Below are 26,198 nucleotides of genomic sequence, written 5' to 3' on the forward strand. Positions count from 1 at the left end.
AAGAACAAGTGATTTGTAATTCTACCATACATACATTTCATTCTAAGTAAAATAATTCTTTCAAATCAAATCTGTTACTTAAAAATCAATTCAATTAGATCAGGATTTGGTTCTGGACAGCGTAGAAAGCTCATAAGAAATCATGACTGCTGATGTAAGCCGTTCATAACTCTAATATTTTTTTATTTTTGGCATTTTCCGATAGAAAACCCCTCAAAATCATCTTTGCAGCCTTGAAAAAACAATTGGGGTGTGGTCAAATTTCCACAGTGATGGGATCAGTTTCGTTTCCACTTGGTTATGTGTTCTATGGCTCCTGCACTTATTTCTCATCGCCGATACTAACTACGCATGGATTAATATTAAATTTTAATTAAAGAACATTTTATATTGCTGCTGATGAAATCGACTCTGATTATTAAATTGATCATTGCAACTTTTCATTACATCGCCATCCGTTTTAGCCTCTAATAAGGTTTACTTCTTAATGATGCCGTCGAATTCCTTTCATTACATGCACAACACCATGCCTAAAAGATGCTTTCAATCGATCGATCCAATAAAACTGTCTTAATCGACGTAGACAATTAAGGAGGCGCTCTATAGATTAACTACATTTAAGCCAATTGCATTTTGTTCCTTCCTCTCGTGATTACTTCACCTATCTACTTCTTCTGAACCTACAATTCACGTGAAGTCTCACCTGCAAGTCTTTCCTACTTATATTATACTTATATTTCTATCCCTTTTCTCAAGAAAACAATTTAATTGAATTTTCTCCCTGCAGGGTCTTTGCGATCTCTCTTTCACTTCTATATATGCTGCCAAAGACATCAAGGATTTTTTCCTGAATCAGTGTCCGAAGCTCTTTCCACGACCCAGGTAAAATTCGTTTCTCTGGCTGGCTATCCAATCCGGAGAAACAATTTATGGGTGAAATATGTGCTATTTTATCTTTTGGATAGTCGTTTTCTTTTATCTTTCGGGTAGCTGCTCATTATTTCCTTATGTGACAAAGGTAATCAAAGCATTGTCAGAAAAAATACGAGGAAAATATCTACATGGTCTTGTTAGGGAAAACCTAGGAAACAGCAAAGTGAACCATCTAATTTCGATAGAGATTCTATGTAAGAATCAATGGATATGATCATATCCAAGCTCAGAAAGAATCAGTAGCTAAATAGTAGAGAATGTGAACAAACTACGTGTGTGTGTGTGTGTGTGTGTGTTGTTGTTGTATGTATGTATAGCCAAAACAACGATAAAACGTTGAGTTGTCAGACCACAAGGCAAGAAGAACAAAAGGTAAATAAAATTATTAGAAGATGAGCAAGCAAAATTATTTTTAAAAGTGCAACAGCATTCAGCGATGATTCATATTTAACGACGGAAAGAATTACATATTATTCATTTCTTGTAACAATGAAAAAAATAAAAATAGCAGAATTACATAATGCAGATAATCTCCTTATTGTTTCTTCCAAATTTATTAATTTGCGTCTAATTAATTTTCGGGACAATCTAGTGTACGAATCATATCCCCTTCGAAGTAGCAACATTTCCAATTGGTGACCTAGAATTACGAAGATGTTTCTCCCTTGACAGTGATTTAGCCATCCTATACAGTCAAACAAAAAAATAATCAGCAAGATGAAATAAGATGCCATAGAAATCACTACAATATATACATAGACTTGAGTAGATATATACTTTATGAGAGCCTCTTCATTTGTCATCTTATCAACAGGTGTAAAGACTCCAGTGCCTAAATCCACCCTTGATACTGGTTTTTTCAACAATTTCTCACCCACTTTCACAAGATTCTCCAAATTCTCTTTCGTGGCAACATCAACGGACGAAAGTGTTCCGGTCAGCGTGTCATCCTGCATTTCACACATATCTTATAGTCAGGGTTCTTTGTTTTCTAGCTTCCAGTTTTAATTACTTCGTTGGAGAATATAATTTGCTATCTTGAATAACCACATGAGCGTGATATACACCTGAATTCGAATATAATTTTCCTCACAGTGCAGGGCTTGGAAAACAGTGGAAATATGAAGATCAACCATGTCGCCACTAGCTTCTGTAAACACATCCACTAACGGAGTAGAATTGTCACTAGTCAACCATCCCAAGACACCCCACTTGGCTGCTTCATCTGCATCATACTTTTCTTCACATTTTGCTGTACCAGTCCCCAAGGACAGGACTAGGAATCGACCATAATCCATGGGCGCTGCGGGGAAGAAGTCAGGATTCTTCCGAGTGATTTCTTTGGAAACTTCGCTCACGGCAACTAAAGTCTGGAAATTCAAAAGGAAATTAATGATAGGATTCATCAATATGTTAAGAGTTGTGCAAGTTCAAGAGCTGAAGATAAGTGATGAACATACTGGATTATTTGCTGCCACACCACCATCAATCAGATTGAACTCTCTAACTTTGCCTGATGGATCCTTGGTTTCAAAATAATGGGCAGGGAGGTAAGTTGGGGCAGCTGAAGTCCCGATGCATATATCAGATAAAAGGGCATCCGTGGATGGGTCGTTCTTCACCTAAAGAATAAAGCGGTACGTCATGTAATTATGGACATATATTTTGCAGTGTGAAGCGATTCTTTTCTCAAGCAACACATAGAATGTTAAGAGTTGTGTTTGTATATATAACGAACCTGATAGCTTGAAAAGATTGTTGGCTGAAGGCGCTTGATGTCAAAAGTTGGGATCACAATGTTTGTCATGGTCTGGTGCAGGCGTTTATCTCCCAATTTTTCCTTGACAATGCTATGCAGAAATTTGCCATCGTATTGTGGTCCTTTCAAACTCTTGATCAGTTTTCCAGCAGAAGCGAATGGAGACCTATTGCCAGAGAGTATACAGTTAGTATCTAGACATTGAAGGAGCAAAAAAATATAGTTTTAAAGCCCTTGATATACTATATTTAACTCCTTTTTATGGCATTCATATCTGGGATTTTTACCCGTCCTGGTGAAAGATTTTAGGGCAGTTCTCAAGGTAGAAGTCATTAATGTCTTTGGCGGCAAATAAGGGGCGGTTTTGCTCATTAGGGGCAGTTAGCATAGCAGTCACGAGGCCACCAGTGCTGGTGCCTGAAATCACATCAAAGTAGTCTGCAAGTCTTGCGTCTGCACCATCCAGCTTCTACAATTTGAATAGCAAAACATACTAGTCAGTGATAGGAGATGAAATTACAGAGTATATATTTTATACCTGGAGAAAGTAATTAAACATTAAAATTATATACCGATATAAATAAAACTATTATCCTGCATGCAAGTGTGATTTATTCTTATCTACTCTATTTTATACCTCAAGTGGACCAAGGAATCGTTCCCTGTACGTAGTTTCTTATTCTACTCTATTTTATATATTATCATCATGAGCTAGCACAGGCATAAGAAAATGCATGATCTTGCAGGTCTATTTGACATGCAACAATACGTCCTTATATAAAGAGACCGATTTCTAGACTACCTGAAGCTCGGACTCTAGAAAGGCAAGGATAGTTCCTGGTATGATTCCTCTTATTCCACCTCCATCGATGCTAAGAACAGTGATTTGGTTTCCAAAAGTTGGGGGTTGAATGGGTGATCTTAAAGTCTCGATATGAGAGATTGAGGAGGAATTTAAAGGCATTGCTAGGTAATAGTACTGATCGAGAGCCTAGAAGCGGAAGAGCTAGAGGTGTTTAGCTTAAACTTTCTGAGAGCCTTGGGAGGATGTATATAGCAGTGCTGAAATCTAATTAAGTTTTGAAACTTGTAATATCCCAAAGGGAGTGTGGAGGTATTTATAGACTTCTGTGCTTCATGAAGCATGGAATTTTCAATTAAGTCGAAAGATTTTACTCGCCCAAATTTAAACCTTGCCTAATTTTCTTGGTTAAATTTTGAATGGATCCAATTATTCTGTTATACAATTCTGAGCTGACACGGTTCAAGGTGGACCACAATGTTAAGTAAGAGCGAACAATTGAAGATTTCAAATTTATAAATCAAACAAAGATGACAATTAAACTAATATTTTTTGAACTATTATACAATTAACTTATTCGTTGTCAGAGCGATGAATTAATCAATCTCTTATAGATGAAGAATGCATCATGAACCTCAAAACCTAGCCGATGCTGTATCTTTCGTTAGGCTCAGCCTTCGTGAGAGGACAGCGAAAGGATAATGAAAAAAAACTGGGAAGCGCAGCTGTCCACTGGATACTAAGTCTGGCTCTTCTACACGGTGTGCTGCATGTAGATAAATAATAATTAGATTATTATTATTAATTAATTGTTTGTGTTTCTTTTTATTCTAATTAAAATGCACAATTATCTTTTTTATTTATTATTTATTAAATTTTGAACGTGTTTCATTTTCATGGATCTTAAATTTGACATGATTGTCTATTCAATACGTTTGGGCCTAATAACTATGCTACACCTACTATACATACATTTCATTCTAAATAATACTTAGATTATTGTTATTAATTAATTGTTTGTGTTTTTTTTATTTTAACTAAAATGCTAAATTATCTTTTTTACTTGTTGTTTATTAAATTTAGAATATGTGTCATTTTCATGGATCTTAAATTTGACTTGGTTGCTCAATCAATGTGTTTGGGTCTAATAATTATACCATACCGGTACGTTTTGTAATTCTACCATACATACATTTCATTCTAAATAATAATTAGATTATTGTTATTAATTAAATGTTTGTGTTTTTTTATTCTAACTAAAATGCTAAATTATCTTTTTTATTTGTTGTTTATTAAATTTAGAATGTGCGTCATTTTCATAGATCTTAAATTTGATACGGTTGCCTAATGAATGCACTTGGGCCTAATAACTATCAGATCTTAAATTTGATATGGTTGCTTAATCAATGCACTTGGGCATAATAACTATGCCACACCGGTACGCTTTGTAATTTTACCGTACATACATTTCATTCTAAATAAAATAATTCTTTTTCTTAAAACTCAATTCAATTAGATCAGGATTTGGTTCTGGAAAGATCATAAAAAAATCATGACCGGTGATGTAAGCCGTTCATAACTCGAATATTTATTTATTTATTGCCTTTTCCGATAGAAAACACCTCGAAATCATCTTTACAGCCTTGAAAAAACAATTGGGGTGTGGTCAAATTTCCACAGTGATGGGATCAGTTTCGTTTCCACTTGGTTATGTTTTCTATGGCTGCTGCACTTATTTCTCATCGCCGATACTAACTACGCATGGATTAATATTAAATTTTAATTAAAGAGCATTTTATATTGCTGCTGATGAAATCGACTCTGATTATTAAATTGATCATTGCGACTTTTCATTACATCGCCATCCGTTTTAGCCTCTAATAAGGTTTACTTCTTAATGATGCCGTCGACTTCCTTGCTTCATTTTGCTTACTTCCCTACATACACAACACCATGCCTAAAAGATGCTTTCAATCGATCGATTCAATAGAACTGTCTTAATCGACGTAGACAATTAAGGAGGCGCTCTATAGATCCAACACATAGAATGTTAAGAGTTGTGTTTGTATATATAACGAACCTGATAGCTTGAAAAGATTGTTGGCTGAAGGCGCTTGATGTCAAAAGTTGGGATCACAATGTTTGTCATGGTCTGGTGCAGGCGTTTATCTCCCAATTTTTCCTTGACAATGCTATGCAGAAATTTGCCATCGTATTTTGGTCCTTTCAAACTCTTGATCAGTTTTCCAGCAGAAGCCAATGGAGACCTATTGCCAGATAGTATACAGTTAGTATCTAGACATTTGAAGGAGAAAAAAAATATAGTTTTAAAGCACTTGATATCCCATATTTAACTCGTTATTATGGCATTCATATCTGGGATTATTACCCGTCCTGGTGAAAGATTTTAGGGCAGTTCTCAAGGTAGAAGTCATTAATGTCTTTGGCGGCAAATAAGGGGCGGTTTTGCTCATTAGGGGCAGCTAGCATAGCAGTCACGAGGCCACCAGTGCTGGTGCCTGAAATCACATCAAAGTAGCTAGTCTGCAAGTCTTGCGTCTGCAAGACTGCACCATCCAGCTTCTACAATTTGAATAGCATAACATACTAGTCAGTGATAGGAGATGAAATTACGGAGTATATATCTTATACCTGGAGAAAGTAATTAAACATTACAATTATATACCGATATAAATAAAACTATTATCCTGCATGCGAGTGTGATATATTGTTATTCTATTCTATTTTATACCTCAAGTGGACCAAGGAATCGTTCCCTGTAGTTTCTTATTCTACTCTATTTTATAGATCATCATGAGCTAGCACAGGCATAAGAAAATGCATGATCTTGCAGGTCTATTTGACATGCAACATACGTCCTTAAAGTGACCGATTTCTAGACTACCTGAAGCTCGGACTCTAAAAACGCAAGGATAGTTCCTGGTATTATTCCTCTTATTCCACCTCCATCGATGCTAAGAATAGTGATTTGGTTTCCAAAAGTTGGGGGTTGAAGGGGTGATCTTAAAGTGTCGATATGAGAGATTGAGGAGTAATTTAAAGGCATTGCTAGCTAATATTGATCGAGAGCCTAGAAGCGGAAGAGTTTTTAGGCTCAGTTTCGCAAGTACTTTTGTAAGAACCTGTTCACTGTCATCATCAACTTTTAACTGTCGTCCCATTTAATCAAATCTTAACAGAATGATACGACGTTGGGACATCAATCGCTTGAACCAAGCAAACAACGTAAAGGCTGCCCTGGTTAACTGAAAATGAAAAAACCATTTTCACAGCAAACGAGAAAATGATTAACATCCAAAAGAACAAGAAGTTGACACTCATTTTACCAGGACCGCAAACGAATGGGAAAGGACTACAGTAAACTCAGTTTTGAGCAAAAAAAATGGGAATAGGAAATATAATATTATTGCTCCGTTAAGAACGAAATAAAATTTATAACTCCTTCACACTCCTAGAAACCTCGCCTGCGCCCATTGTCACCGTGATCCTTCGATTCTGCAATAAAAAGAATAAACAGCATGTAAGCATGAGTCAACACACTTTCGAATACACAGGCTCTGGAAGGTTCCATTATGTTGTCGCATATTATAGCAAAATAATCATCTACACTTACAGATTTTGTTGAAGGCCACGATGTCACAGCTAAAATTTAACCTTGTATAATTTTCTTGGACGGGGTCAAATTTTTAATAGATCCAATTATTCTGTTATACAATTCTGAGCTGACACGGTTCAAGGTGGACCGCAACGTTAAGTATTAGAGAACAATTGAAGATTTCAAATTTATAAATCAAACAAAGATGACAATTAAACTGATTTGGTTCGTTTAATTATACAATTAACTTATTTGTTGTCAGATCGATGTTATTAATGAAAGGTCATTAACGTATTAAACTGATTAATCAATCTCTTATAGTTGAGGAATGCATCATTAACCCCAAAACTTAGCCAATGCTATATCTTTCGTTAGGCCCAGCCTTCGCGAGAGGACAGCGAAAGGATAATGAAAAAAACTGGATGCTAAACTGTCTAATTGGATGTGTAGTTGTGTGTTTTTATATGATGTAATGAATGTAAATAAATAATAATTGAATTGCTGTTGGTGATTAATTATTTGTATTTTTTTCTTTCTTCTAACAACTAAAATATAGATATTTGTCTTTTTTATTAGTTATTTATTAAATCATACATGTTTGTCATTCTCACGTATCTTAGGTCTGGCATAACTGCTAAACTAAGGCACTTAAGTCTAGTATGGTTGCCAGATTAATATTAAGGAAGATGCTAGAAATCTGCAAATGCATGAAATCTGTAAGTGATTCCAGCATCAGTGTGAAGGAAATCTGCTACTGATTTTCCGCACCAAGTCTACAATCATGCTTGTGAATTAATACAAATATTCTGTCCATAAATATTTTTTGATTGTTGTAATCTTTCCTTAATAGAATATATAATTGTTGTAATCGTCAGTATATAATTATAGGCTGAGCATCAATAAAATTATGTTGAAAATTACAATGTAAACTTCTATGTATTCTAATACTCTTTATGGTATCAGAGCATCATCTCTCCAACGAGAATTTCATTCCCATGTCTTCCACAAATCAGCCTACCTCCTCCCCTGAACTTTTCCTTGTTGTTTTTAACATCACCACTCAAATCAATAAGAAACTCACACCCTCATCCTTTCCTTAATGGCGAGCACAGTTTGAGGCTCTTCTCATTGGCTATGATCTCCTGGATTATGTTAATGGAGAATCCCAGTGCCCTCTCTCAGATGGTACTCCACAGTCTATGTCGCACCCTCCCGAGAGCTCGACGTCGCGGCGACACTTCCTTCGTAGCGGGGATTTGAAGCTGGGGTCTTTCTGTTGTAAAAAAAGGAGTCGCCACCTAGTATTATGGTCACTAGGAAACCTAACTGGTCTTTCAGAGATTCTAAGGCAAGGGACTGGTTGCGTAAAGGGAAGGTTTTAGCACCCCTAGTACGCCCTACCTAAGGTAAGCTGCTTGGTGTTTGATTTGTCTTATAACTGTTATGGTGTTGATGTTCTCTAATCCCATCAGTTTCCTAGGATAAGTCTGCTCTGATGAACGAAATCTAGGGTGCTTTAAAAACCTATTTTTTCATCTCGTAAACCGTGGAGTAAAAAAAATTAAAATGTCCTCGATTATAATCAAGGCTTCTTTCAAGGATTTGTGCGGATTTATTATTCCTAGAAAATTATTTTTGATATTTACCACTCCGGGTTTCTTTATCCAAATATTAACAGTGAATAATAACAAATTATTCCCAATAATATTTTGGATATTCGTCCTTTAAGGATTTCTTTATCCAAACATTAGCGGTGAATAATAGATGAATTCCCCCAAAATAAGATTTTTATATATTTTTGGAATATTGGCCAATACCCTTTGGAGTTTTACAAACATGTTGTAAAATCCAAAAATGCAAGAAAAATGATTTTTGTTGTGTTTAAGAAATCCATGGGAAAACACATTTTCAAAACTTCAAATATTTGTTTTTTATATAAAAAAAACGTAAAAAATAATGTTAGGGTATTGGCCGTATGTAGGAAAACAAAACATTTTTTATTTTATATTTTTTTTGATGTCTCGACGAAAACCGGGTATTTTCATACTGGACTTGTATCTTTACCATATAAAAATACAAGCAGATATTGATAAACAATGCATCAACAAACTTTCAGAAAATCACATTTAAATAATTCTTTTAAAGAAAATTTTTCGAATGGGCCAGATCCGGTCCACAAAGAGACTGGGCTGAAATCAGCCCAACATAAAATGGGCCCACTTTCTACAGGGCTGGACTCAGCCCAGCAGCATGGGCTGGGCTGGGGTTCCAGCCCAAAACAAACATGGACTGGTTACTGTGCACCAGCATAGTAACCGGGTTACTGTGCATACACACAGTAACTAGTGAATTATATTTCACGAACAGTGAAATATATTTTGCAGTGTGAAACGATTCTTTTCTCAAGTAACACATAGAATTTTAAGAGTTGTGTTTGTATATATAACGAACCTGATAGCTTGAAAAGATTGTTGGCTGAAGGCGCTTGATGTCAAAAGTTGGGATCACAATGTTTGTCATGGTCTGGTACTGCAGGCGTTTATCTCCCAATTTTTCCTTGACAATGCTATGCAGAAATTTGTCATCGTATTTTGGTCCTCTCAAACTCTTGATCAGATTTCCAGCTGAAGCCAATGGAGATCTATTGCCAGAGAGTATACAGTTAGTATCTAGACATTTGAAACATTTGAAGGAGAAAAAACATATAGTTTTAAAGCACTTGATATACTATATTTAACTCGTTATTATGGCATTCATATCTGGGATTATTACCCGTCCTGGGAAAGATTTTAGGGCAGTTCTCAAGGTAGAAGTCATTAATGTCTTTGGCGGCAAATAAAGGGCGGTTTTGCTCATTAGGAGCAGCTAGCATAGCTAGCAGTCACGAGGCCACCAGTGCTGGTGCCTGAAATCACATCAAAGTAGCTATCTGCAAGTCTTGCGTCTGCAAGACTGCACCATCCAGCTTCTACAATTTGAATAGCAAAACAAACTAGTCAGTGATAGGAGATGAAATTACGGAGTATTTTATACCTGGAAAAAGACATTACAATTAAATACCTGTATAAATAAACTATTATCCTGCACGCAAGTGTGATATATTCTTATTCTATTCTATTTTATACCTCAAGTGGAACAAGGAAACATTCCCTGGACGTAGTTTCTTATTCTACTCTATTTTTTATTATCATCATGAGCTTGTACACGCATAAAAAAATGCATGATCTTGCAGGTCTATTACATGCAACAATACGTCCTTAAAGATACCGATTTCTAGACTACCTGAAGCTCGGACTCTAAAAACGCAAGGATAGTTCCTGGTATAATTCCTCTTATTCCACCTCCATCGAAATAGGAAAAGATTTTATAGTTCGAAAAGAACTTATGTTAGTTAATTAGAAACTTGATATTATTTTTTTTGGAATAAACTTAATATTTTTATCTTATAATCCTTTTTATAAATACAATTCAGGATTTTACATTACATGTTGAATATTAATGAAGAAAAAATTGAAAATGCTATTTGCTTTATGGTTTTTTTAATATACTCTCTATAATTATAAATAAAAAAAAAAAAAACTTGAAAGGGCTAAATGTTGAAGTGTGTAGTGTTTTAAACACTAGCGTTATTACATAAGATCAACGTGGACAATTGTTGCTCACCTAAACTATACTTCGCAGCCTTAAATGGGACAAGTTCATAACTCCATTGTTATCCTTTTGAGAACACAACCAAAATGGGAACCATTACAATATTCGTTTCGTTCTGCTCAAACTACTCATGAATTGCGTAATTACCGGTCCACGTGCTTGACCTTTCTACTTCCCCATGAATAAAAAAATGTTCGATTATCACCACCTAACTCCACAATAATTAATTAATTAATTATTAACTATTATAGAAGGTATACTATAGAAAATATTAAAAGCACTACTCTAATTTTGTAATCTCTATCTTAATTATTATATATTGCCTATACATATATATAGAAATAAATAAAAATTGGCTAAACCAAACCTTAAGACTTCTAATAACTCTCAACTTTAACAATGATTAATCGAGGACTCCTCACATATTGTTAACATATTTTTTGTTTTTTTTTCTTTTTTCTTTTTTTCAAGTTTAGCAATGAATTTATTGAAAATTATATTATATTATTTATTTTTGTATCCGTACAGGAGGTTACCGTAGTCTCAAAATAATATTGAGTTGGTGTTTAGTTTTTTACAATCATCTACTTTTTTCTATCATATTATTAAATAAAAGTTAATTTATCATATTGTTAAATAAAAAATATTTTCAAAGAAATATATAATTATTATGAATTGAACTTCACAATTTATTTTTATTTGATTTGTTTTTTACGGAGTCATCATGATCTTAGTTGAGAATAATTGGGAGGCTTAACCTGATGGTTAGCCAACCCTTTCTATATATATAGGTAGGGCAATATACAATAGTAATGGTGGAGGTTATCACACAAGAGTATGTCTACAATATTTCCTATATACAATATTTCCTATATAAATATATTCTATAATATGCCCCATCAAGCTGAGGGTGGAGGATCAACCCGAAGCTTGAAACGAAAAGCAGTAAACGAAGAAGTAGGAAGTGGCTTAGTGAAGACATCGGCAAGTTGATCCTTGGAGGAAATAAAACGAATCTGAATTTCCTTCTTTGCAACTCTATCTCGGACAAAATGATAATCGACCTCAACATGTTTAGTGCGAGCATGAAAAACAGGATTCGCAGACAAATAAGTTTCACCAAGGTTGTCACACCAGATAATAGGAGCAGAAGTGGATGGAATCTTGAGATCTGTTAATAAATACTGAAGCCAGATAACCTCAGCAGTGCCATCAGCTAAGGCTTTGTACTCAGCCTCAGTAGAAGAGCGAGCAACTGTGCGTTGCTTACCGGATTTCCACGAAATCGGCGTTTGACCAAAAAACACAAGGTAACCACCCGTAGATTTTCTGTCCTCAACACTGCCTGCCCAATCTGCATCTGTAAAACCATGTAAGGCAAAAGAAGAACTGCGAGTGATATGTAAGCCATGTGATGTCGTACCCCGAAGATAACACAAGATGCGTTTCACGGCAGCCCAATGAGAATCTGTAGGAGCATGTATAAACTGACAGACTCTGTTAACAGCAAAGCAAATATCTGGGCGCGTAAAAGTGAGATACTGAAGAGCACCCACAATTTGACGAAAGCGGGTAGCATCAGAAAACAATGGATCGGGCAGAATGGTAGCTTTGGATGTAGAGATAGGGGTATCAACTGGTTTGCAAGATAACATACCAGCCCGAGTGAGGATGTCAAGTATATATTTATGCTGGCGAAGCATAAGACCCATACTAGTAGATTGAACCTCAATACCCAAAAAGTAATGAACAGAACCCAAGTCGCGAAGCTTAAATTCTGAGCTCAGTAGCTGAATGAGGCATTGGAGCAGAAGAGAGTTACTACCCGTAAGCAGAATATCATCAACATAGACTAAAAGATAGCAAATATCAGCACCAACAGAGAAGATAAATAATGAAGTATCCACCTTAGAGGCACGAAAACCAATAGATAACAGGAAATCATTCAGACGAGTGTACCAAGCCCGTGGAGTCTGTTTTAAACCATACAGAAATTTTTGCAATCGGCACACATGAGAGGGGAGAGCAGTATCAACAAAACCTGGAGGTTGTTTCATGTAGACCTCCTCATCAAGAACACCATGGAGGAAGGCATTATGGATGTCAAGCTGATGAATTTTCCAACCACACGAAACTGCAATGGAGAAGACTAATCTGACGGTCGCCTGTTTGATGACTGGACTAAAGGTTTCAGAGTAATCAATACCTTCTTGCTGAGTGAAACCTCTAGCAACCAGACGCGCCTTATACCTCTCGATGCTGCCATCAGATCTGCGTTTAATCTTGTATACCCACCGACTACCAACAACATTCATGGAGGGATGAAACGGCACTAAGGTCCAAGTTCGGTTTGCATGTAAGGCCTGAATTTCCTCACGCATAGCACTATGCCACGCCTCATATCTGTTAGCATCATTAAAAACAAGTGGCTCATGAGAGGGGGGAGAAACTACCCGGCTGAAGGAGACAGCAGAGGTTGCAGCAGTGGCTGTGAACAGTGCTGTCTTGGGTTGCCTTGGACGAAGAACCATGGGATGTTGACGAGCAGCTGGGCATGGAGAAGTGGGGCCTGTACCTGGAAGAGGCTGAAGAGGATATGAGGAGAGGTCTACACAGAGCTGCAGACCAGCTGGAGAAGCAGTGGAGGGACTGGTCGGCACTGTAGACACTGGTGAGGCTGCTGCAGAACTGGGAAGAGCTGATGCAGAATCGGGCTGCTCTGTTACAGCAGACCTGAGAACATGCACATCCGGTGATGGAGAACCTGTACCTGCATAATTATCATTGGAAAGACAAGCATATGGTGACAGTATGGTAGTGGGGGATGGTGATGAAGGGGTGGCAGAATCAATGGGCAAAGTGGTAGGCTGGTGGGGTGCGGCAGAGGGCAGAATTGGGTTGTGGTTGGGGCTGGTTTGGTAAGTAGTAGGCTGAAAAGATGGAGGAGGGTGCAAGGATGGAAGATAGGTAGGTGGGGTGGGAGGTACCGGTGAGGATGTTACCTGTTCAGACTTCGCAAAAGGAAAGACATTTTCATGAAAACGAACATGACGGGAGACATAAATACGATCAGACTCTAAGTCAAGACAACGATAACCAAGATGAGATGAGCTATAACCTAAAAACACACAAGGGGAAGACCGGAAATCTAATTTATGAGCATGATATGGATGCAAAAAAGGAAAACAAAGACACCCAAAAGTACGTAGGAAGTTATAATCAGGAGTGCGTCGAAACAGACACTCAAATGGAGATGTATTTTGGAGAACAAGAGTAGGCATGCGATTAATAAGGTAGACCGATGATTCAAAAGCATAGTTCCAAAATCACAATGGGGTACTACACTGGCCTAAAAGGGTTAGGCCAGTTTCGACGATATGTCGATGACGACGTTCAACAGTGCCATTTTGTTCATTAGTATGAGGACAAATTAACCGATGATGAATACCAATGGTCTGAAAAAATTTATTTAATTTACGATATTCACCGCCCCAATCAGTTTGAACAGATTTAATTTTAAGAGAAAACTGACGCTCAACAAGTGTTTGAAAACGTTGAAAAGTGGAAAAAACATCAGATTTTGCAACAAGCGGATAATACCATATATGTTTGGTATGCGCATCAACAAAAATAACAAAATAGCGGAAGCCATCAGAAGAAAACATAGGGGCAGGACCCCAAACATCACTAAAAATTAATTCAAGCGGGGCGGAAGTTTTGTGACCCGTAGGTCGTAATGACAAACGGGACGACTTTCCTAAAGGACAAGCTTGACACTGAGTAAGAGAACGTCTAGAAGTACATACGATTTTATTTCCAGAGACTAACAAATTGAAAATGCGAGGGGTTGGATGACCCAAACGACGATGCCACAAGTCGGCAGTCGCGGAGATGCAAGGAGACCAAAAAGCTTGAGGAACTGACGTGGCAGAAGACTCGGAGAGGACATAAAGGCCATCATGACTCTGACCGGAAAGGAGAACTTCCTTGGTGACGAGATCCTTCACAAAAAACATAGAAGCGTGAAATTCAAAATAAACATGATTATCACGACAGAATTTTTGAACAGATAACAACGGTTTGGTAATGTGAGGCACATGGAGAACATTAGATAATGTAAACATGCGTTTTGGGGAATGTAATTTAGTATGTCCAATATGGGATATGTCAAGGCCCTTACCGTCACCAACATGCAAATAATCATTACCAAGATAGGGTGCAGAATCAGTCAGAGTTCCAAGATCAGGTGTGACGTGTTGATTTGCGCCGGTGTCGGGGAACCAAGTCGCAGCAGAGATATTCCCAACCGCAAGATGAGCAGAGGGCTGCGGAGAGCTGCTACGAAACTGGGAACAATGGGGAGCTGTGTGCCCAAAACCAGAGCACAATTGGCAGCGTACATGCTGCTGTCCAGACCACTGCCCAGCACTGGAATTTCGTCTGGTTTGCTGCCAGTGGTTTGGTCGCCAATCTGCAGCAGATTGGCCCCTGTTCTGGGGAGTGGAACGGTTGCTGTGGGGACGCCAATTACCTCTAGAGCGACCCCTGTTGCGGCTGAAGTTAGAGCTGTGATGAGACATAGCATGGTGTGCAGAAAACTGTGGTGTTGGCAGCAGAGGTGGCTGCTGCGGCAGAGAAGAAGAAGACAGCAGAGAAGGAGCGGCAGCCATGGAATGGAAAGAGTTCTTGTGCAGAAATTCATGGGTAAGAAGGTGGCTGTGAAGATCAGCATAGGATAGCGGTTCTGCCTTGGTTATGAGACTCGTTACCAAGTCTTTGAACTCGCCACGAAGGCCACGAAACACATAAAGATTGAAATCTTCAAGAGACATGGGACGACCAGCAGCAGCCAATTCATCAAATAACGATTTGGCTTGCTGCATATATAGACTAACCGAGGAGTCACCTTGCCGAAGGTCTTGAAAGGAGCCATGGAGTTGCATGATGCGAGAATTAGACGGAGAGGCAAGCGCTTTCTCAAGAGTGCGCCAAACACAATGCGAAGTAGAACAATCTACCACGAGATGCAACACATCCACGGAGAGAGAGGAGAGCAAAGCACTCAAAATAAGTTGATCCTGTTGCTTCCAACGAAGAAAAGAAGGGCTGATAATGGAGGAAGAACTAGCAGAACTGTCAAAAATATGAGATGGAGGACACGGCACGGAACCGTCAACAAAGTGAAAAACACCTTGACCAAGGAGATATGGCTTCATCTGCATTCTCCAATAGAGATAATTTGTGTTCGTAAGCTTTAGCGAAACAACTTGGTGAGTGTTCGCTAAAGGAACAATAGCTGTAGTGTGAGTTCCCATGAGAGGTAAAGGAACGGCAGAGACTTGGGAGGAAGAATCAGAGACAAGCTCTGCAAGTGGAGGCTGCTGTGGAGAAGAAAGGGCACCAGCGGCAGCAGCTTGGGGAGGGTTGGCCGGCTGTGCTGCACCACCTGTGGAGAGGGAGAAGCCGGCGGCAGCAGTAGAATCCATGTAGAGAAAGTAAAGAGAGGGCCGACTGCAAAGGAAGGAAGGAAGAAAAGAGTTCTGACGGCAGAAAGCTCTGATACCAAGTTGAGAATAATTGGGAGGCTTAACCTGATGGTTAGTCAACCCTTTCTATATATATAGGTAGGGCAATATACAATAATAATGGTGGAGGTTACCACACAAGAGTATGTCTACAATATTTCCTATATACAATATTTCCTATATAAATATATTCTATAATAATCTTAGAAAAAACATGTTAGCATTGGATTGGTGCTCGGTTTTTTTAGCATCTATTTTTTTATTATATTATTAAATAAAAAATAATTACAAAAAAAAACATAATTATTGAGAATTAAATTTCATGATTTATTTTGATTTAATTTTTAATAGGGTTATCGTGGTCTCGAAAAAATATCTCGATATCAAGTTGGTGCTTGGTTTTGCAAACATCTATTTTTATCATATAATTAAATAAAAACAATTAAAAAAAAGTTATTAAATTTAATGGAGTTCATAACCTAACCTAGGTTGACCCTAAATTAATTTTGTATTGTCATCTCATTATTTTTTAAAAAAAATATCATCTTCAAAATATTTTTAAAGTCAATTCATATTTTTACTAGTCATTTAAGTTTTTTTAACCTGGTAAATCAACAAAATCATATCAGGACAGCATCTATATAGTTTAATTTGAAGTTCAAGCTAATCAAGGTGTGTATCGTTGAGAGATTTCAAGTTTAACCCACTTAGTTGAGTTTAATGTTACTACAAAAAAAAATAATTTCTTGATCTAGGCATTATATTTCTACATGGTCTTGCTAAGGAAAAACTAGGAAACAGCAAAATGAACCATCTAAATTCGATAAAGATTCTATGTAAGAATCAATGGCTATGATCATATCCAAGCTCAGAAAGAATAAGTAGGTTTGGCTATGATCAGCAGCTAAAAATTAGAGAACGTAAACAAACTACATGTGTGTGTGTGTGTGTATTGATGTGTGTATGTATAGCCAAAACAACGATAAACACGTTGAGTTGTCAGACCACAAGGCAAGAAGAACAAAAGGTAAACAAAATTATAAGATGATGAGCAAGCACAAATATTTTTAAAATTAAGTGCAACAGCATTCTGCGATGATTCATATTTAACGACGGAAAGAACTACATATTATTCATTTCTTGTAACAATAAGAAAATAAAAACAACAGAATTACATAATACAGATAATCTACTTCGTGTTTAAGCAAATTTATTAATTTGCGTCTAATTAATTTTCGGGACAATCTAGTGTACGAATCATATCCACTTCGAAGTAGCAACTTTTCCAACTGGTGACCTAGAATCACGAAGATGCTTCTCCCTTGACAGTAATTTAGCCATCCTATACAGTCAAACAAAAAAATATCAGCAAGATGAAATAAGATGCCATAGAAATCACTATAATATATAGACTTGAGCAGATATATACTTTATGAGAGCTTCTTCATTTGTCATCTTATCAACAGGTGTAAAGATTCCAGTGCCTAAATCCACCCTTGATACTGGTTTTTTCAACAATTTCTCACCCACTTTCACAAGATTCTCCAAATTCTCTTTCGTGGCAATATCCACGGACGAAAGTGTTCCGGTCAGCGTGTCATCCTGCATTTCACACATATCTTATAGTCAGGGTTCTTCGTTTTCTAGTTTTTAGTTTTAATTACTTCGTGGGAGAATATAATTGATATCTTGAATAACCACATGAGAGTGATATAAACCTGAATTCGAAGATAATTTTCCTCACAGTGCAGGGCTTGGAAAACAGTGGAAATATGAAGATCAATCATGTCGCCACTAGCTTCTGTAAACACATCCACCAACGGAGTAGAATTTTCACTTGTCAACCATCCCAAGAGACCCCACTTGGCTGCTTCATCTGCATCATACTTTTCTTCACATTTTGCTGTACCAGTCCCCAAGGACAGGACTAGGAATCGACCATAATCCATGGGCGCTGTGGGGAAGAAGTCAGGATTCTTCCGAGTGATTTCTTTGGAAACTTCGCTCATGGCAACTAAAGTCTGGAAATTCAGAAGGAAATTAATGATAGGATTCATCAATATGTTGTGAGTTATGCAAGTTCAAGAGATGAAGATAAATGATGAACATACTGGATTATTTGCAGCAACACCACCATCAATCAGATTGAACTCTCTAACTTTGCCTGACGGGTCCTTGGTTTCAAAATAATGGGCAGGGAGGTACGTTGGGGCAGCTGAAGTCCCGATGCATATATCAGATAAAAGGGCATCCGTGGATGGGTCGTTCTTCACCTAAGGAATAAAGCGGTACGTATTGTAAGGACATATATTTTGCAGTGTGAAACGATTCTTTTCTCAAGTAACACATAGAATGTTAAGAGTTGTGTTTGTATATAAAACGAACCTGATAGCTTGAAAAGATTGTTGGCTGAAGGCGCTTGATGTCAAAAGTTGGGATCACAATGTTTGTCATGGTCTGGTGCAGGCGTTTATCTCCCAATTTTTCCTTGACAATGCTATGCAGAAATTTGCCATCGTATGTTGGTCCTCTCAAACTCTTGATCAGTTTTCCAGCTGAAGCCAATGGAGACCTATTGCCAGAGAGTATACAGTTAGTATCTAGACATTTGAAACATTTGAAGGAGAAAAAAAATATAGTTTTACAGCACTTGATATACTATATTTAACTCGTTATTATGGCATTCATATCTGGGATTATTACCCGTCCTGGGGAAAGATTTTAGGGCAGTTCTCAAGGTAGAAGTCATTAATGTCTTTGGCGGCAAATAAAGGGCGGTTTTGCTCATTAGGAGCAGCTAGCATAGCAGTCACGAGGCCACCAGTGCTGGTGCCTGAAATCACATCAAAGTAGTCTGCAAGTCTTGCGTCTGCACCATCCAGCTTCTACAATTTGAATAGCAAAACATACTAGTCAGTGGTAGGAGATGAAATTACGGAGTATATATTTTATACCTGGAGAAAGTAATTAAACATTACAATTATATACCGATATAAATAAAACTATTATCCTGAATGCAAGTGTGATTTATTCTTATCTACTCTATTTTGTACCTCAAGCAGACCAAGAAATCGTTCCCTGTACGTAGTTTCTTATTCTACTCTATTTTATATATTATCATCATGAGCTAGCACAGGCATAAGAAAATGCATGATCTTGCATGTCTATTTGACATGCATCAATACGTCCTTAAAGAGACCGATTTCTAGACTACCTGAAGCTCGGACTCTAGAAAGGCAAGGACAGTTCCTGGTATGATTCCTCTTATTCCACCTCCATCGATGCTAAGAACAGTGATTTGGTTTCCAAAAGTTGGGGGTTGAATGGGTGATCTTAAAGTCTGGATATGAGAGATTGAGGAGGAATTTAAAGGCATTGCTGAGCCTAGAAGCGGAAGAGTTAGAGGTGTTTAGCTTAAACTTTCTGAGAGCCTTGGGAGATGTATATAGCTAGTGCTGAAATCTAATTAAGTTTTGAAACTTAATTGTAATATCCCAAAGGGAGTGTGGAGGTATTTATAGACTTCTGTGCTTCATGAAGCATGGAATTTTCAATTAAGTCGAAAGATTTTACTCGCCCAAATTTAACCTTGTATAATTTAATTACTTGGTCAAATTTTGAATTGATCCAATTATTAATTATTAATTATTAAGATAATGTTATATTCATGTAACTTGATAATATAAGTTTGATTTTTAAAAAATATATTTATTAAAAGACCCTTTAAAAATATATAAGATAACTGAAAAAAAAATTATTATATTATACAGTTATGAGCTGACACGGTTCAAAGTGTACCACAATGTTAAGTAAGAGCGAACAATTGAAGATTTCAAATTTATAAATCAAACAAAGATGACAATTAAACTATTTTATTTTTTTAACTATTATACAATTAACTTATTCGTTGTCAGAGCGATGAATTGATAAAGAAAACTGATTAATCAATCTCTTATAGATGAAGAGTGCATCATTAACCCCAAAACCTAGCCGATGCTGTTCTTTTGTTGGACCAGCCTTCGTGAGAGGACAGCGAAAGGATAATGAAAAAAAACCTAGACATTTGAATGAGGAAAAAAAAAAGTCTTAAAGCAGTACTTGATATACTATATTTAACTCATTATTATGGCATTCATATCTGGGATTATTACCCGTCCTGGGGAAAGATTTTAGGGCAGTTCTCAAGGTAGAAGTCATTAATGTCTTTTGCTCATTAGGGGTAGCTAGCATAGCAGTCACGAGGCCACCAGTGCTGGTGCCTGAAATCACATCAAAGTGGCCTGCAAGTCTTGCGTCTGCACCATCCAGCTTCTACAATTTGAATAGCAAAAAATACTAGTCAATGATAGGAGATGAAATTGTGGATTATTTTATACCTGGAAAAAGACATTACAATTATATACCTGTATAAATAAACTATTATCCTGCACGCAAGTGTGATATATTCTTATGGATTGAACTCTCTGACTTTGCCTGACGGGTCCTTGGTTTCAAAATAATGGGCAGGGAGGTAAGTTGGGGCAGCTGAAGTCCCGATGCATATATCAGATAAAAGGGCATCCGTGGATGGGTTGTTCTTCACCTAAAGCATAAAGCGGTACGTATTGTAAGGACATATATTTTGCAGTGTGAAACGATTCTTTTCTCAAGTAACACATAGAATTTTAAGAGTTGTGTTTGTATATATAACGAACCTGATAGCTTGAAAAGATTGTTGGCTGAAGGCGCTTGATGTCAAAAGTTGGGATCACAATGTTTGTCATGGTCTGGTACTGCAGGCGTTTATCTCCCAATTTTTCCTTGACAATGCTATGCAGAAATTTGTCATCGTATTTTGGTCCTCTCAAACTCTTGATCAGATTTCCAGCTGAAGCCAATGGAGACCTATTGCCAGAGAGTATACAGTTAGTATCTAGACATTTGAAACATTTGAAGGAGAAAAAACATATAGTTTTAAAGCACTTGATATACTATATTTAACTCGTTATTATGGCATTCATATCCGAGATTATTACCCGTCTGGTGAAAGATTTTAGGGCAGTTCTCAAGGTAGAAGTCATTAATGTCTTTGGCGGCAAATAAAGGGCGGTTTTGCTCATTAGGGGTAGCTAGCATTGCAGTCACGAGGCCACCAGTGCTGGTGCCTGAAATCACATCAAAGTGGCCTGCAAGTCTTGCGTCTGCACCATCCAGCTTCTACAATTTGAATAGCAAAAAATACTAGTCAATGATAGGAGATGAAATTATGGATTATTTTATACCTCGAAAAAGACATTACAATTATATACCGATTTAAATAAACTATTCAAGTGTGATGTATTCTTTTGATGAAACTATTAATAAAAAGGCAAAAGCAAAAGCATAAAACTATTCATGAGTCCATTGCTATCCTTTTGAGAACACAACCAAAATCCGAACCATTACATTATTCGTTTCGTTATGCTCAAACTATTCATGAATTGCGTAATTACTGGTCCGCGTGCTTGCCCTTTCTACTTCCCCGCGAGTAAAAAAATGTTCAAGTATCGCCGTATTGCCACATAACTCCACATTATTAATTAATTAATTAATTATTAACTGTTATAGAATGTGTACTGTATAGAAAATATTATATGATTTTCTAGCACTACTTAGTGTTGTAATTTCTATTTTAATTATTGTATATTGCCCTACAATTATAAATAAAAAATAATTGGCTAAATCAAAAGTTAAGCCTCCTAATTACTCTTAACTTAATATCAGAGTCTTTTGTCATCAGAACTCTTTTCTCTTTTTCTCTCTTCTTCTTGTAGCCAGTTTTTCTCTTCCTCTTCTAAATGGATTCTATTGTTGTAGCCACCAACTTCTCTCTCAACATCGGTGGTTTAGCCCAGCCGGCCAACCATCTACAAGTTGCTGCCGGTGGTGTTCTTCCTCAGCAACAGTAGCCTTCGCTTGCAGAACACGTCAATGACTCCTCCTCGCATGTTTCTGTCGTTTCTCTGCAGATTATGGGAACACAAACTCCAGCTATCGTCACTCTATCTAGCACTCACCAAGTTGTTTTGTTGAAACTTACAAACACAAATTATCTCTATTGTCAAATGTAGATGAAGCCCTATCTTCTTGGTCAAGGTGTTTTTCACTTCGTTGACGGCTCAGTGTCGTGTTCCCCATCTCTTATTTCTAACTGTTCTGTTGGTTCTTCTTCAATAATCGGTGTAAGATCCCACATCGGAAGTGAGCATCCAGAGCCAGGGCTTTCTAAGTGCATGCTCACCTTGACTAGTAAGACACGTTTAAAACCTTGAGAGGGACCTGGGTGGAAGCTCGGAAATGGGTGGACTGGGAGGCCCAAAGGGGACAGTATCTGACAGGGTGAGTGTGTTGCGCTACTCTGAAAGACGCGTTTTGGGGCCATGCATGGCTGCCAAGAACAAACCCGTGAGGGGGACCTGGGTGGAAACCCTGGATATGGGTGGACTGGGAGGCCAAAAGCAGACAATATATTGCTAGTGAGGTGGGGTGTTACATTTGGTATCAGAGTCGAGGACGGCTCGTCTTAAGGTGGGGGGATTGTATGATCCCACATCGAAAGCGAGCGTCCAAAGTCAGGGCCTTATAAGTGCATGCTCACCTTGACTAGTAAGATGCGTTTAAAACCTTGAAGGAGACCTAGGTGGAAGCCCGAAAATGGATGGATTGGGAGGCCCAAAGGGGACAGTATCTGACAGGGTGAGTGTGTTGTACTACTCTGAAAGACGCGTTTTGGGGCCATGCATGGCTGCCAAGAACAAACCCGTCAGGGGGACCTGGGTGGAAGCCCTGGACATAGGTGGACTGGGAGGTCCAAAGCGGACAATATCTTGCTAGTGAGGTGGGGTGTTACAATCGGCCCTTCTTTTCTTCGTTGGAAGCAACATGATCAACTTATTTTAAGTGCATTACTCTCCTTTCTCTCTGTGGATGCGTTGCATCTTGTAGTAGATTGTCATACCTCGCAATGCATTTGGCAAACTCTTGAGAAAGCTCAGTGTCTCTGTCTAATTCTCACATCATGCAATTCCATGGTTCCTTCCAAGATCTTCGACAAGGTGTCTCATCGGTTAGCATGTACATGCAACAAGCAAAATCGTTATTTGACAAATTAGGTGTTGTTAGTCGACCCATGTCTCTTAAATATTTTAATCTATATGTGTTTCATGGCCTTCATGGTGAGTTCAAATACTTGATAACAAGTCTTATAACCAAGGCAAAATCGATGTCGTATGCTAACCTTCTTACCCATAAATTGTATAAAAGTGGAATAAAAAAGTTGTATAAAATTACACTACCATGATATTATAAATTGCTTGATTTATTTTTTGTTTTTAAAAAATACATAGTTTAGTAAAGGTTTTAAAAAAATAACATAGGATGGAAAAGTATATTGAAAATAACACAGTTTGAAAATAATTGTGTTTCTAAATATTAGTTTTGTGCATGATTGTTATTTTCAAAAGTAATTGTTTAGTCAAAAACCAAAATATATGTATAATGCAAATTAATGACCAAGAAAGATAAAGAAAATAAATTGATATGGTAGGAGAGAAAAATGAGAAAGATTAAAACGGAAAAAATGGGTTGTTGGGGCTTCATTTTTTACACTTCTAATACCATTAGAAATATCTTAACGAAACAATTCTAACTATACTTTGAAAGAACATAAAAAAACATCGTAACAAAAAAAATCATAATTAGTTAGAGATTAATTTAGGATTAAAGTAATTTAAGGGTTTTGTTTAGGTTAATTTGGGGTTAGTGTACTTTAGGGTTTGGTCAAAGTACCCAACCCCAAAGTAACCCTAAACAAAACTCCTAAACTACCTTAACTCAAAATTAATCCCGAATCTTAACCTTAAATTAATCATAAACAAAACCCCTAAACTATTTTAACCTTTGCTTTTTTAAAAACTTGTTATTTCTCAAATATTTTTTAAATGTATCTATCAAATTGTTTAAAAATATTTTAAAAAAACGTACCTCTTAAATTTAAAGAATTTTTTTGTAATATTTTTAAATATTATAATGATCATTGTAACACTTTGAAAAATAATTTTATAATTCTTAAGATTTTAAACGCTACTTGTCATGATAGACCTGAAGGTCAAGATATTGTTGCCTTTTGTTTCTTCACAGGTCAAGATATTAGCTTTTGATCATGGATGTAGCAGGGACAAATAGGTAATAAAGGACTGAGAAATATAGGTCCTCGATCGCACCTCTTTGTTAGATCAGCGCTAGCATCACGTACTGACGCGGATAATTCTTCTTTTTTGAGAATTATTTTCTCTGTGAAGAAATTCTTCAAAACAAAATGATAAACGAAATTATCAAAATCATAAACATAATCATTTTATTTCTATAAATAGTGATTCAGATTTTTAGGGGTCAATTTTTAAATAATTACTTTATAATAAATACACCCAATTATTAAAAAAAATATTCAAGGTCAAACAGCAGCCACTTAGGAACCCTGGGGATATTCTTCGAAAGAAAATGACAGGCTATATAATTTACGGCCAAGCAGCAGCCATAAAGGAACCCTTGGGGTATCAGAGTCCGGTCTTCATTTGCATCAAATGAAAATGTATTTTTGTTTATAGGAGGGTAGTTGTCAAAGACTCTTGTCGATAAAATATCAGAATGATTAAATTATTACATTAATATATAAAATACTAGATCAATCTAGTTAATTGTTTTTATTGAAATAATATTTTGTTTTTTTATTATTATTTTGATTTCTTCTTGCTTAGCATATTATGTATATAGGCTTCTTCTTTTTTTTGATGTATGATTAGTATTGTGATATAAGGTATTCTTTTAAAAGGTTTTTTTACTTGAAAATATGTGAAAATAATTTTTTTTTAATTTTTGATAATAAAATCATAAAAAACACTAAAAAATTTTAAATTTGTTTCTTTTCAAATAAAATATATTTTTAAAAAATATCTAGAAATAACCTATTTTATACCTTATCGGAGTTGTAGGTCAACGGGGCAAAGAGATAAAGATAACATTGTCAATTGCCTCGTCGCGTCTTTATCGATCCGAAAGAGATTTTAATTTCGACGAAGACAGGAGACGGTAGACCATAAATTAAAGAAGAGACTTCAATGATGTTGAAGCATAGTTTAATTTAAATAAAAAAAACTATTATTTTAATATATTAAAAAACAACACTTCAAAAAATATATGTTCCTGCACTTCCAAACAACGTTTTGCAACGGGTAATAAAGATTTTTATTTTTAATGTTATTAAAAAAAAATGTGTTGAGATCTTACAGCAAGAAACTTAATTAACTGTTTGCATGTTGTTAAAAACTTGGATGTTTATAAATTGTCTGAGGCCTGCACACAGAGAGAGGCTCTCCTTGTAGCTTGCAGGTAAATAATGTCTGTGTTGAGTTCACACTACAATTGGTCAAGACTTGTCATTCTTCTGGTTAGTGGGTGGTTTATTCGCAGAATTAAGTGGGATTTTATCTATTTTATCATAAAATAAAATGTCACCTATTTACTTAATTTGAACTTCGTGTTCAGATTTAATAAATACGATGCATTATTTTCCTAAAAACACAAATTCATAATTCAAAAAACATAATTAGGAGTCCCCGTGGAATTAGGAGGAGTTCTTAGGATGCAATTGCTGCACCTCGGCCAACTCAACAACATGATTGATAGTATTTTCAGGGTAGTTCTCGGAGCTCGGTCCGACAACCATAGATGACACCGAGGCGAGCTTGAGACTTTGGTCCTTGAAACCGGGCAAAAAAGAAAAATAAGAAACTTTCATACAGGGCCAAATAAGCCTTACTTCTTTTCTAGCCCTTTACTTGAAAATTTAGGGCCTGATTTAAACCCCGCAAGTATTGGAGGCGTAACAAGCCCATC

General features: G+C 36.7%; 4 protein-coding genes, 1 long non-coding RNA gene and 1 pseudogene across 5 annotated transcripts; all 6 read right to left on the reverse strand.

Moving 5' to 3' along the window:
- Positions 1-1,328: 1,328 nt before the first annotated feature.
- On the reverse strand, positions 1,329-3,754 carry LOC133681752 (patatin-like protein 2). The gene is made up of 7 exons (XM_062104879.1): positions 3,495-3,754; positions 2,980-3,161; positions 2,672-2,858; positions 2,394-2,555; positions 2,001-2,303; positions 1,711-1,883; positions 1,329-1,618 (listed from the first exon to the last, which is right to left on the reverse strand). Exons 1-7 carry the CDS (start codon positions 3,654-3,656, stop codon positions 1,534-1,536), a joined length of 1,254 nt encoding a protein of 417 aa, XP_061960863.1. The 5' UTR covers positions 3,657-3,754; the 3' UTR covers positions 1,329-1,533.
- Positions 3,755-5,371: 1,617 nt separating this feature from the next.
- LOC133683037 (patatin-like protein 2) lies at positions 5,372-6,561 on the reverse strand. Its single transcript, XM_062106551.1, has 4 exons — positions 6,400-6,561; positions 5,884-6,077; positions 5,575-5,761; positions 5,372-5,431 (listed from the first exon to the last, which is right to left on the reverse strand). The coding sequence occupies exons 1-4, from the start codon at positions 6,559-6,561 to the stop codon at positions 5,372-5,374; spliced, it is 603 nt and encodes a 200-aa protein (XP_061962535.1).
- A 255-nt stretch (positions 6,562-6,816) lies between these two features.
- LOC133681599 (uncharacterized) lies at positions 6,817-7,159 on the reverse strand. Its single transcript, XR_009836542.1, has 2 exons — positions 7,129-7,159; positions 6,817-7,010 (listed from the first exon to the last, which is right to left on the reverse strand). It is a non-coding gene; the product is annotated as an uncharacterized LOC133681599 (long non-coding RNA).
- Positions 7,160-8,257: 1,098 nt separating this feature from the next.
- Positions 8,258-10,858, reverse strand: LOC133683039 (patatin-like protein 2; annotated as a pseudogene).
- Positions 10,859-17,350: 6,492 nt separating this feature from the next.
- LOC133683137 (patatin-like protein 2) lies at positions 17,351-19,754 on the reverse strand. The gene is made up of 7 exons (XM_062106667.1): positions 19,501-19,754; positions 18,990-19,171; positions 18,672-18,858; positions 18,398-18,559; positions 18,005-18,307; positions 17,716-17,888; positions 17,351-17,628 (listed from the first exon to the last, which is right to left on the reverse strand). The coding sequence occupies exons 1-7, from the start codon at positions 19,660-19,662 to the stop codon at positions 17,544-17,546; spliced, it is 1,254 nt and encodes a 417-aa protein (XP_061962651.1). The 5' UTR covers positions 19,663-19,754; the 3' UTR covers positions 17,351-17,543.
- A 432-nt stretch (positions 19,755-20,186) lies between these two features.
- Positions 20,187-22,686, reverse strand: LOC133683040 (patatin-like protein 2). The gene is made up of 6 exons (XM_062106552.1): positions 22,546-22,686; positions 21,302-21,482; positions 20,981-21,198; positions 20,755-20,868; positions 20,438-20,597; positions 20,187-20,341 (listed from the first exon to the last, which is right to left on the reverse strand). The coding sequence occupies exons 1-6, from the start codon at positions 22,684-22,686 to the stop codon at positions 20,187-20,189; spliced, it is 969 nt and encodes a 322-aa protein (XP_061962536.1).
- Positions 22,687-26,198: the final 3,512 nt, after the last annotated feature.

This window comes from Populus nigra, chromosome 2, assembly GCF_951802175.1.
Source record: "Populus nigra chromosome 2, ddPopNigr1.1, whole genome shotgun sequence".
NCBI lineage: Eukaryota > Viridiplantae > Streptophyta > Magnoliopsida > Malpighiales > Salicaceae > Populus > Populus nigra.